Genomic DNA, 13882 nt, shown 5'->3' with positions numbered 1-13882 from the left:
TAAGAAATAAGAATCCGTTTAAAACTGGTAAAGTTACACTGATTATTACATAAAATTAAAGTTGCGCTTATAATCAACTATAAAACAGTTGGAACAATGCTAAGATTTTTCATTAATGTTCATTATTTCAAATTTAGGTGTAAACTGGTAAAATTAATAGCAAAAACTAACAAAAAATCACTTTTTGTAATGTTACAAAAACAAGTTTGCATCGTTACTTGCACTTTTTAGGTAATTGAACATAGAGGTACAACATTTAGGTTATTCGTGGAAAAATAATGATTTAAAATAGATAAAAATATTTCAGGCATAGAGCTCAGATTTATGTAAACAACTAAAAACAGCACATTCTTAATACAGCCATCTAAAGCTCATTCCGATGACAAGATGTAATAAAATTCCCATATTTGGAACTAAACTGAAAAAACAAAAACCATTATTCACCATAATTCATGATAACTATCTATGTATTATAAATAGGTATTTTATAGTTACTAGTAGATAACAACAAGTTACAACATTGCGTTTGAAGAATGAATAAATCAAAAGTTTCGTTTAAACGATTCCGGAATTTAACTAGCTTTTAAAAATATTAAACATATCAAAAATCAAAATCCAAAATAGAAGGACATTTACAAAACTGTCTATTACTATATTATTGTATCATAGTAAGTCATATCATCGCATCTATCTTGAATCTACTCCTGTAAAATGCGATGAACAGTCTATTTTTTCTTCTACGCTAAATGATACCTTAACCAAGATAACTAATAAACGCCAGGTTGTCTAAGTTGTCTTAAACGATAAACGCAGCACTAAACGCATGCGATCATAGATTGTATAAAAAAGTAGGTACAATGCGCTTTACTGCAGCTTTATGTAATTTTTCCTATATTCCACTGATCGCACGCGTTAATACAATACAATAGAACAATCGCGCGCTTTAGAGAGGTGAGTCTGAGTCAAACATTTTTAAGGGTCCCTCAAAAGTTTAATTCTGGTTACAGCGGTCTGCGTTGGCGACCAACTGATCTTTGCGGTCACAACCGCGTTATTCTGAGAGACGCTTAACAAGGTGGTAACTGGTAAGCTTACCTTCTTTTCAGGTAATTGACATTGGTGGTGAAGGAGTTTCGGAAGCTTGAGAAAGACAGGGTTGATGTGGTCGCGGCCTGCGGGCCACAGATCCCCGGACACCCCGCACGCTCTATCTTGCCGTCCCTGTTGCAAATAATAATTTTAAAATAACATCTTAGATGCAGGTTCGTAGAGGTCGTACAGTAGTAAATGAATCCATACTTCCATACTTCCATACTATCCATACTTCCATACTAATATTATAAATGCGAAAGTAACTCTGTCTGTCTGTCTGTCTGTCTGTCTGTCTGTCTGTCTGTTACGCTTTCCCGCTTAAACCACGCAACCGATTTTGATGAAATTTGGAACAGACAATCTTTAGACCCTGAGACAGAACATAGGCTACTTTTTATTTCGAAAAAAAGGGATGAAGGGGTTGAAAAAGAGGTTGAAAGTTTGTATGGGATTTCTTAATTTTAAATGATAAAACCATGAAACATATATTTAAAGTCACATACAGGTCGAACGCGATTAATTAACATTATTTTTACCTTTAAAATAAACATGGTGGGAAATAAACATTAACTAAAAGCGGGTAGATTATATTTATTTGTCTACCCCGAACATTTATATAAATTAATATCGGGTAGTTTTGTGTTGTTTACATCTCCGGTGACATTTTGCTGGGACGTCAGTCTTCCGCGACCACGGCCAGTGCAACCTGGCCGAAACGTTGGGAAAAAAGGTAAAAATAATGTTAATTAATCGCGTTCGACCTGTATGTGACTTTAAATATGTGTACAAAGCGCGAGAACTTAAAGTGTTATATCATTAAACATCTTGATAAGGGATAGGGATAGGGATAGGGATAGGGATAGGGATAGCGATAGGGATAGCGATAGGGATAGCGATAGGGATAGCGATAGCGATAGCGATAGCGATAGCGATAGCGATAGCGATAGCGATAGCGATAGCGATAGCGATAGCGATAGCGATAGTGATAGCGATAGCGATAGCGATAGCGATACGGATACGGATACGGATACGGATAATATGGGTATCGTTAGCGGGATACGGATAATCGGTCGGCGGTCTCTTACAATCAATGTGCTCTAAGACGATCGTTGTTTGCTTGCTTGAAGATTACGTTTGCGATAAGTATAAGCAAAATGTAAAAAATTGTAAGGGATAATAGAAAAAAGTACTTTTTACCCACCGATCATAGTGTCGAAATACGGGCTATGTGGGATGTTTATAAAGGTTTCCCCAGCGTATATAGAATTACCTACGCTGTGGTCGATGTGTAATATTTCTACAATCATTGCAAGCAAAAGTATTATGTGCAATCGAAATAATCGCAGATAAATATACCTACAGAGAAACCTACGGTCCCTACGGATCCAAATGAAAATCTTAATGAATACTTTTATTACGCGGGCGAAGCCGCGGGTAAAAGCTAGTATGTGAATATTCAAGGAAGTGCATGCTTAATACATATAGGAGAAGCTAAATACTAATGCGAGTTAAAACAGATGTAAGATATTAAGGATTGGCGCGGATGGACGTGGTTATAAGTAGATACCAGTGGTGGGGCGTCGATACAACTCGATTCCCTACGGGTTCCCTAAAATACTACAGTATCTGTAGAAGTCCATACAAAACAGATCCCGAAAACCCCTTCGGCTTTATCAACGAAAATTTTCACGCCACTCCACTGGTAGATACATCGTGTTTTTTTTTTCAGCTCAATGACATAAGGAAGTGTCTCTTGTCACAGACGTTTCAACTTACATATGTGTCAACTAAGATTCGTTTCCCTTACCTACATAGTACATATTTCACAACAAAATGGTATCTGAGACTAACAGTGATTTATTATAACGTGGGACTATTGTGGCTCAAGTGTTATTTCTTCTTGTCGTTTTCTAGTCGAGTAACATTTCGTGAAATTGAAATTAATGTTTATGTTTCAGTTTACGGTATAATTTATAATTTTATTCATTTTCTTGATTACATGTATTCATGACTACTCTACCACAAGAAAAATTGTTAACCCGTCAATAACTTTATTAGCTATATTAAAAATGATAGCGCCTGCATCAACATCATAGAAGTAATAAAACTATGGAAACGGATTAAATCGCGTATAATGAATTTATAATTCATCCCGACGTTTCGAACACTTTACAGCATTCGTGGTCAACGGGTGACTGAGGAAAAATTACAATGTGCAAAAGCCTCCCACATACAAGAAATATTAACGAACCATGACCACAAATAATATAGATATTTAAGGCAGGTTCACACACTACTAATAAAGCCAGTTATGCAATATTAAAAAAATACCATCACTATTTTAAAAAACAATTAATCAATTAATCTACACAAAATTGACAAAAACAAACTGCAAATGTCCAACACCATACAACACAAATGAATCACAGCCTTCGTCGTGCTTGTTCCTGTATCAGATGTACTTCTGGATCTATCTTCTCTATTAAAGTTTGTATATTTGTTGATCTCAATGGTCTCGCGCAACATTCTGCTTTATCTAGCTTTATTAATAGTGTGTGAACCTGCCTTAAAAATCTATATTATTTGTGGTCATGGTTCGTTAATATTTCTTGTATGTGGGTAGCTTTTGCACATTGTAATTTTTCCTCAGTCACCCGTTGACCACGAATGCTGTAAAGTGTTCGAACGTCGGCATGAATTATAAATTCATTATACGCGATTTCATCCGTCTCCCTAGTTTTATTTCAGGAGTAACTATCGCGGTAACCGAAGACAATATTGTCATGGAAGTATTTTTTTTTGATATTAGTGCAGCTGCAAAATTGCAGCTTTTGAGCAATTTTGCCATTGGAATCTTCCCTTCACATAAAATGCATGCAATAAATATGTTCTAATAATCGCTTGTCATATTTTATTTTTGTGTTTTTAGTGCGAACTGAGAAATGAGGAACCTTTTGTCAATAAATCCTAGCACAGACAGTTTCCACAATACCCGAGGCTCGCGTTAAAAAGGCAACCAAACTCAATTAATTATTGACGCAAAATTGCCTTGATGCTTCTACGAAAAGCCGCGAGGGCGGTTTGTGAGTAGTGATGCGTATCGACGTTCACATTTTCGGGAATATTGGTTGGGACTGTTACCGAGAAATTACAGGGTTAGGGATGATATTGCCTGTAGATTGTGGAATAGATTTGCCTGTAACTCGCCAATCGTGGAAAATGTCAAGACATCGTACAGCCAGTAACAACTGTGTTTGATGTCAGCAGAACATTTGATCAACACTCGAATAGAACTAACGTCAAAGAAGAAGAACGGATGCCTGCTCCATAGCAACATTGTGAGATATTTACGTAGTATATTTTTATTTTTTTATTATCTTTATTGGGAAACAAACAGCTTACAATTTTACAGAATATAGGTTACATGACTAATACATGAGCCAAAACAGTTTCCACTAATGGAATAAAGCAGAATTGTTCGAAGGGTTCTTAATTTTAATTATTACGATTACTAAGTATATTAACAGTTAATGTGGGGAAAAGAATGAAGAAACAAAAACATATGAGCATCGAAGTAAAGCAACAACATAGATTTGATGTACTCGTATTTATCCAACAGATCGAACACTTAAATGATAATTTAATAACAAACTATTCATAATTTCATAGTATAAGTAATATTATGAATGGGAAAGTGTGTGTATATGTTTTGTTTGCCCGTCTTTCACGTCACGGCAAAACGGAGCGCGACGAATTGACATGATTTTTTTAAGTGGAGATAGAGATGTAGGAATGGAGAGTGACATAGGCTACTTTTTGTCTCTTTCTATCACGAGCGAAGCCGCGGGCAAAAGCTAGTTCCTATATAAAGTTGGTAATTACGCTTGCCCTACTGAAGTCGGTGGATCACGTAAGACATTGCAATGGGCACAAACTTTAAACTTTTGATGCAAAACAGTGAATGTAAGAAATTTAAATCCCTCTGTCAATATTTTCCAGTAACGTGGCCAAATCCCGATACAATTTTCTACGTACGAAGCCATCACTACGCCTGTAATATGATTGATGTCGGCTTTCGTCGTAACGTAACTGATGCGATTCCCATCTAACATGGTTATCAAAATATCGTAGAAAATGGAACAGAATAGAATAGCGCTTCAAATCTAACTTATGATTTTTATGCGTTATCCATACTAATATTATAAATGGGAAAGTGTGTGTGTCTGTTTGTTTGTCCGTCTTTCACGACGAAGTGACGTTGAAGTGAAGTTGAAGAGATGGAAAGTGACATAGGCTACTTTTTGTCTCTTTCTAATCCCCCACTTCCCTATAATGGAGGGTGGAAGTTTGTATAGAACATTCCGCAATTTTCAAATTTAGTGCGAGCGAAGCCGCGGGCAAAAGCTAGTAAATTATAATATTTCGAAGTTATTGTAAAAATATTTCGCGGAGATATTCGAGCATGCTATACAGCGTGTGGATTCCATACGGGCGAATAATGTATCCAGTTATAGTATCTGACCATACGAATCGTATAGGATAATCATTTTGCTAAAAAGTGTTATTAATTAAGAGTAATTAATTTTTTTAATCTGACCGAGCAGCAATGTAATTTGATATGACATAAACGTCATGTCGTAATGACGTTTAGGTACGTACGCTAATTGATGTGGACGTAATACATTGCGTGCTGAATTATTATGTATGAAAAAAATACCTCGCTTATTCAAAATAAAAACCATGTAGTTAGACTCCTTAGGTCCGATACTAATCGTTATTAAAATATTCGCCCGTACGGAATACACACGCTGTATAATTGTTTCTTTATTGTGGTAAAAATAAATTAAATTTAGTTAGGCGACAATGGGATTTGGGTTAAATTGTGGCGTAGGCGAGAGGCTGGCAACCTGTCACTGCAATGCCACAGTTTCGTTTTCTTTCAACCCCTTTTTTGCCAAGAGTGGCACTGAAGCTTTAGTAGTTTCATGTGCTCTGCCTACCCCTTTATGGGATACAGGCGTGATTGCATGTATGTATGTAAATTTAGTTAAGTACCTAAGGGCCACTTCCACCAACGAAAATGGAGGGTTAACCCACCATTTTATATGGAATTTGACAGATGACAGCCTACTAACCCTGAGTTAAGTGGTTGGTGCAAGTGGAATTAAAGGATGTAAGTAAATGATTTAACATCCTGACGATCAGAGTCCTACACATAGTACATTAAGCTCCAAAGCCTTTTTATCAATTTGACAGAATTAAAATTGTGTCACTTAACTTCAAACCTGGGTAAATACATTCTGCTTTAAGGTTGAATATTTACAAAATATAATATGATCTGAAAGATAATCAACCTTTCAGCGGAATGGATTTACCCAGTTTTGAAGTTAAGCGACACAATTAAACTGGCAAATTTTGAGTCAGGAGGTTACAACCCCAAAATAAATATGCCGCATCACATTTTGCTAACACAAAAAGTACTGATGTCATTGATAAATCTTCTTTGACATGAAACCTTATTACTTCACGCCGAGAACCACTTCATTACAACATAATTTAGACCTCAGGGCAAATCACTAGGGAGAAAACTTGAATAACCGAGGGATGGTCGCCCCAAGATAATTTCTTACAAAAATGACTTATTCATGAGGTACTTACACCATTTTTTATATAAAAACTAGGGCAATGGTGTCAAGCGGTTGACGTACCTAGTTTATGGACACCTAAAACTACATCCGCCTCTACAAAAAGTACCTAAATACATATACTAGTAACAGGCACCATAATTATGTTACTCTATGAAAACGGTAAACATATCTGTACACATCCGTAACTCGTGGCATTTTGGTGGCACTTGACAGCTGTTAACACACTAGTGATGTGACAATGTTTTTACTGTACCTACGAGTCGGGAAAAAGCAACAAATTAAAAGCAGGAATGTTTATCGGCCGGTCTGCCCTAGCGGGTAGTGACCTAGTGACCCTGCCTGCTAAGCCGCAGTCCCGGGTTCGAATCCCGGTAAGGCTATTTATTTGTGTGATGAGCACAGATATTTGTTCCTGAGTCATGGATATGTTTTATATTTGTATTTTATATATATCGTTGCCTGAGTACCCACAACACAAGCCTTCTTTAGCTTACCGTGGGACTCAGTCAATCTGTGTAAGATTGTCCTATAATATTTATTTATTTATTTATCATTTAATATATTATGACATTCGTGACAAACAATTAATATTTGTTCTAAATGTTCACAACTCAGCCTACGTCTTCTATTTGAGAAAATTTATTTTGTGTTTAAGAAAACGATCTTTCAACCTCCACTCACGCAATAGAAGTTCTGAATGCTCTCTTAATGTAGTAGGGCTTGCAAATATCCGCCCAATTTTGTATCCGGTTAATTCGAATACTTGGAATATGATTATCCGGATATCCGGCTAAAACAGATATTTTAATATTTTTATTTTATTTAATAAAGCCCCATCATGTAGGGAATAATTATTTATTATTTTATCTTTTCTGAAAAAAACTTGTCACATCACTATTCTGTCAAGTGCCACCTAAATGCAACGAGTTACCGATGTGTACGTACATATCTAACACGACCTTATCTGAGGGCTGTGTCAAATATTATTACGATCTTCAAAGAGTATCTAACGTATTATTTCAGGTGACTGTACTATCTTCACTTTATTTTTAAACTAGAAAGTTCATTCATTGTTTCTTCGTGAAGGAATAAAAAAAGGGAAGTGGAAGAAATAATATTTATTTGACTTACCTAGGGAAATCTACTGGAAAGGGTGGCGAATATCAACAACTGCGTGGTGGCTTGCAGCTGGTGCCGGGGGGAGAACCTGCAACAAAACACAGCTGTATTAGGGCTAGCACATGATTGTCGCGAGAGTATGTCGCCGCGAGATAGACTACCCGTCCTTATGTCATTAATACAATGAGACAAAGACGCGTCATCTATCTCGCGGCGAGATATTCTCGCGACAATCATGTGCTAGCCTGGCCCTACTGTTAGCAGGGATATCTTATACTTTTAAACGAGCAATTCTTGTATATTTATTTATTTATTTATATATACCGACGATATCAGAAACCGCTCTAACGATTTCGCTGAAATTTGTTATGTGGGGGTTTTCGGGGGTGAAAAATCGATCTAGCGTAGCCTTAGATCCCGGAAAACGCGAATTTTCGAGTTTTCATGGGTTTTTCTTTCGCGTTAGTACACATAAAATATGTACTTGTCGGTCTAATGTTCGCAGATAGATCGCAGTAGTCAGGGTTTCAATCCCGGTCAGAAATGAAGTTTTTGTTTTTGTATTTATAAGAGTTTTTTTTTTTATCTAAAGACGTGATTAAATAATAAAATAGAACCGAGCGAAGCTCGGTCGCCCAGATATTTTTACTTATGCGAGTAGTATTATCATAGTATAAGGAAGGTTTCGTTTAGACACAGTAATCCAACTTCGAACCTTTAAAATGCAAAACCGGACGCGACGGCGAAAACTGCCCGCCTGTTGCCTATTTCTCCGCAGTGACAATTGTCGCCCGACAGTGACACTTTTTTTTTTCAGAGGTCTTCGACAGCATGCCCGACTCGGCTATGCACTTGTTATATTATACACTTCGCCGTCCATTGCTTATTCAGCAATGAAATATTGTCGCTGAGAATAATGTCACTTATCATTCTTATCAACCCAGAAATAGGCACAGAATTGTCAGTGTCAAGTCAAGTGTCAATGTTACTGTGGTGAAATAGGCCACTGAAGTGTAGGCGCGCTCCATAGTAAACATGCTTTTTTATATTTCGCGTTGTCGATTGTTTGCACTCGAAATCTCGAGATCCACGAATGTTTTTTTTTAAACGAACTTGAATTATGCTACGTGAAACCCCCTATGCAATGTTTTCATATACAGATAAGACGTGTTTGGTTCTAAGTAGATAATATAAATTTACAGTTTTTCCATATAGCGTTTACTTCTCGTATCAAGAACACTTAGTAAACACAAACACGGGAGTTATTTATTTGCAGAGCAACAGTCGTTATTAACCACCCACAGAAAAATACGTACTTAAATATTAGCCATAAATCTATTTAAAGAATTCCCAGACACTGAAAACGTTACAATAACTGGGTAGTTCGTGTGCGACTGAGGTAGTTTTATTAACTTTTATTAGATTTCCCGGGCGTCTTCGTACCATTGTATCGTAAACGAATACTCACCGTCTGACCTATTCTTACTCTTTATATTTCAACAAATAGTACAAAGACTCAATTACGGTTTATGTTGTTTGCAAACATTATTTTAAGAAAGTATAATAATATTTATAGAAATACTAAAAAAGTCTAAAACATAATTAGGTACCTAGCTACTTAAAATGTCCAAGAAGTCTAACCAAAGTATAAATTTTGTTTACAACCCCATTGTTTACAACCCATTCATAACGTACTAAAATAGCCGCTATATTTTCTTTAACGCGACATATATTTTTATCGTCCACACATCACATGTCACCATTTTTTCTTAATGAAATATAATAGTTTTATATGCTTTGAACACCATTAATATCATTATCAATTATTTTCAAATTCAACACCCACAAAAGGACTTCGCGATTTAACAACAACGATTTTACACAAAACTAATTAATATTCTGTTTGACTGAACGTTGAAGTCGCCCTTAATACCTATAATAGGCAATGGAAATAATAACTATTAACGGGTAGAACCTATCTTGCCAACTTCCTATCCTACTTTACATGCAAACTATTGTGACAGCCTATATTGTGCCTCTTGTTTTCCCCACATGAGCTCACTTCATAAGCAAAGTTGTTTATTTTCCACACAATTTAGTTTGTACGCAAAACCTGCAATACTCAAACCTATTCGGTGGCTAAGATTACGTGAGGGTCGTATTTTGTAGATGTTTTGCGATGAACCTCTGTTTTTCTGCGCAATATCAGCTTACAAAAGGTGAGGAGTTGAGGACAGCCTAGAATTGAGGTAATATAAGTAGGTAGGTACAGTAAGTAAGGGAGGGTAAGTTATCTACTTATTTCACGGTGGCGTCTGAAGAAAACGTTAAAAGGCAGTCAGAGATCACAACGTTTTGCAGGAATATATTTAACCCAGGAATGCAGCTTTAATACATCTCCTAGGGTTCAGCAATATGTATCTTCAAAATGTATGATTTAATATGATATGGAGTCTAGGATCTAGGAACAATAAATAAAGTAATTTGCTCAGGAATAGTGGGTATTTTACAAAGACAGAGGCTTAGAAGCTAGTCACAGTGCTTGTTGGCTCCGATCCAGGCCGTGCCGGCAGTCGACGCACAATAATTCTGCCCGTTACACAACCCAGAGGGGGCTGTAACCCATTACTGGGCCATTGGCTTCAGTTTCGTCGGGCGCACTTTCCCTTCAAATTTAAACAGATCCCAGATTTATACGCCCCGCGAGCGGCGCGACTGCTGCCAAAAACCTTTTACGTTTGTAATTTTAAAACCTGTTAGAAGTTTTTGGGTCGCGGTTAAGTTTAGTTGACGTGTCTCGTGCACTGTTAAATGTTAAAAGAAAAGGACAATTATAGATAATAACTGTAATGTCACGAGACGTTAGGTACCTTTGGAATGGGCCTTCAACAACAACGATAAGCAGCAAACGTTAAGTATTATGCTAATCAGAATTTTTGTCCCCTCGGCGGTTTCGTAGCTTACCGAGATATCAAAGTCATTGTATTTTCACAGGCATTAAATAAGAAATACGAACACAAGACTGCGTGCTATTATTAAAAAGGAAAGTGGAACGCGTGCCCTTGGGAAAAGTAGTGAAACGTGGAAAAATAAATGAGGCTCGTCCCCTGAGGTATCCTGAGTGAAAGTGCTTGCTCTCGATGAAGGGCCTGTGAGGTGCGTTTAGGTAGAATAAATAGTTATCTCTATTATTGCAACGATACAAACGATTACGTATGCAAACGAACAATGGGCTAAAATGGAAAGGGAATAGGAAAAATAATACTTAGATATTTACAGAAAAAGAAGTGAAGAGATAAAGACAACTCATTTTAGAAAATGAATCCAACATTTGTAAAATGAGATGATATTTATGTTAGCTATGTATATACCGCTATTACTTATTTAACACTGATTATACATGTAAGTTATATTCATTCAATTTTAAAAATATTCGTTATGTTTGCAAAGAGTAAAATCTCCTGAGCAATGTGTCTGCGTCGGGTCCATATTGGCTCATATAAAATTATTTGTTATAAAATTATTGTTTATACCGATTTGTGCTCCGAATGATCATTTCTCATAATTTTACTTATCATAATTTTGTTTCATTATTATCAATAGTACTACTATCACTGTTCATAATAATCATTTAGTCGAAAAATTTTAATCATAAATTCTATACAAATATTTAATAACATTCATAATTTTGTGTTTAAGAAAATCAATCATCATAAAATTATTTAAAAAGTTTTGGGGAAGTTCTATGAAAAACTTGTGCCATTTATAGAAGCGCGCTTGAAGCTTTTACAGTGACATATACAATTTACATTAAAAATTCGTTTCTGGTCGCTCACGGTCAACCTAACACGCTCCTCCTCGCTACGCTCGTCGTCGCACCTAACTGGACTGTCACATGTGATGTCTGTTCTGTTAACAATAATACAGTGAAACCTGGTTAAGTGGGACCTGGATAAGTGAGAAACCTCTTTAGTTGGGACAAAAGGTGCGGTCCCGACACTTTTGCCCTGCTTTACCTCTATTAGTGAGACAAAACAGACCTCTATAACTGAGATAAGCTTTTTCGACTGCATAGTCACATTTACCTCTATTAGTGAGACAGAGTCCATTTTACCTCTTTACTGAGACTATATTTGAAAAATTACATTCACTTAAAATTGTTTCTTTAGAATTTTATAGGAGTTTACCTCTGTATTTGACACAGTCAATCTATGACCTCTGTAACTTGGACTTTATTGAAAATCAATTTCCATGTTTTTATTAATAAGTAATTCTTCATCCATCCATGTCGGTTATTTGTGTTTAGGCGAGTTGAAGGGTTTTCACATTTATTTTAAGTACATAATTAAAACTATCTAACTTAAAACTAAAATCTCGATAAAAATTACATAAAAAAATTTATTATACCTGTCTAACTGAGACCCTTTATAAGTGGAATACCTCCTTAAGTGACACAAATTCTGTCGCCCCTTGAAGTCTCACTTATCCAGGTTTCACTGTATAACGATAAATTATATTACTGGCAATCGTTATGATCAATAAGTATATAAACATAAACATTAGTATAAAACGTATTTATGATGAATGACATTATGAACATAAGTCATTCGAAGTTACGATAGTTATTAACATAAAATTGTTATAAACAATGATCGTTATAATATAAAATTGTATGAGAAACATTTTCGGACTACCAATAATCTATATAACAATTTTATATGAACTTTGGCGCACCCGTCTGCGTCACTCTGACATTATCATATCCAAAGCCTTCATCGGTAATCACATTAAGTACAAAGACTCACAATCAGAATCCTGGCAGAGAGCCAACGCTGTGACGTCCCGACAAAGATCGATCCTGGTATCGTAGCCGAATGGCATTTCTGCGACGCGAAACGAAAACGAAACGCCGCGAAAGGTAGTCTGGCTCTATCGCGCCAATACGCACAAGCGATAAAGATAGATATCTACGAGCGTTTCGTTTCGTGAGCGTTTCGTGACCGTTTGTGCCATTCGGCTACGCACCCTAGACCTATTATTCAACATGCTTGGAAGTTTGGATTGGAACCGAGTATATTGCTTCGATCACCAGTATAATTCCAACTCCCGAACACATCCAGGGGCCTATTTGTCAAAACTTTAAGTTACAAGTTACAAGCGGAAGTCTCTTTCCAACTTGTCATATTAGACATTGACTATCACTTGTAAATTGTAACTTTTAGCTTTGAGACATAGGTCCCAGGTGCTAAGAATTTACAGGTAAACTTAAAGATTTGAAACTCACATTTGATCATAGAACGCCTTACGAATTGGATAGCAAGGAACGCTAACTACCGGTGTGTCGTATTCATGAACCACTTAAATGCCTTCTGTATGCACTCGTATTTTGTACAATTCACGTTTTCCCGGGCGGATGTCAAGGTTCGAGGAATACATTCCTATTTGAAGACTAAAGAACAAAATAATAGAGATGTATTTAAATAGGACTGGTAGCTAAAAATGGCAATTCAAATGTTTTTGTCATTTAATATACCTACATCGGTAAAAGAATTTGGATGATGTTGGGACCATTCGTAATAGCGATATATAGGAGAATTTCCGAACATTCACAAGTAATTTCGCATCGCCAGATCACAAGAGAGCCCCCTTTTGATGCCGTTTGTGAGCTGTAACTTGTTCGAATAAGGAAAACTCTCTCCTTCCTTCTATTACAGATTTCCGCTTGTATTACAAATCATAAGCTTTCGTGTTATGGGCTTCAATGGGGTTTTAACAAGCCCTCATCGTAATAAGTATTATACTAAAGCTTCTGGACGCCTAATTGTACTTTGTATGAAACATTCTATTCATCGAGGACGTATAACTACCACATATTGATGGAGTGTGTACGGGGAAAGTCTCATCGCCGTGGAACTTTTTACACTGGATTCTGCAATGTTGTGCTGGCCAAACCTGAGTCAGAGCAAGCTAAATTACTGTATAAGATTTACAAGGAATGTATGTATATTAACTAATTTATTGCT

The 13882-nt window shown here is 36.4% G+C and overlaps 1 protein-coding gene across 1 annotated transcript in view; it reads right to left on the bottom strand.

Moving 5' to 3' along the window:
- LOC125226516 (synapsin) overlaps positions 1–13882 on the bottom strand; it is a 148690-nt gene that overhangs the window by 125189 nt on the left and 9619 nt on the right. Inside the window, exon 2 of the mRNA XM_048130499.1 lies at positions 1096–1221. Within this exon, the coding sequence (XP_047986456.1) occupies positions 1096–1221 (126 nt within the window). The remainder of the gene's footprint in view (positions 1–1095; positions 1222–13882) is intronic.

The sequence above is a fragment of the Leguminivora glycinivorella genome, chromosome 5, assembly GCF_023078275.1.
Source record: "Leguminivora glycinivorella isolate SPB_JAAS2020 chromosome 5, LegGlyc_1.1, whole genome shotgun sequence".
NCBI classification, from domain to species: Eukaryota; Metazoa; Arthropoda; class Insecta; order Lepidoptera; family Tortricidae; genus Leguminivora; species Leguminivora glycinivorella.
Note: the sequence above shows the minus strand (reverse complement) of the source record. Positions and strands in the feature narration are given on the sequence as shown.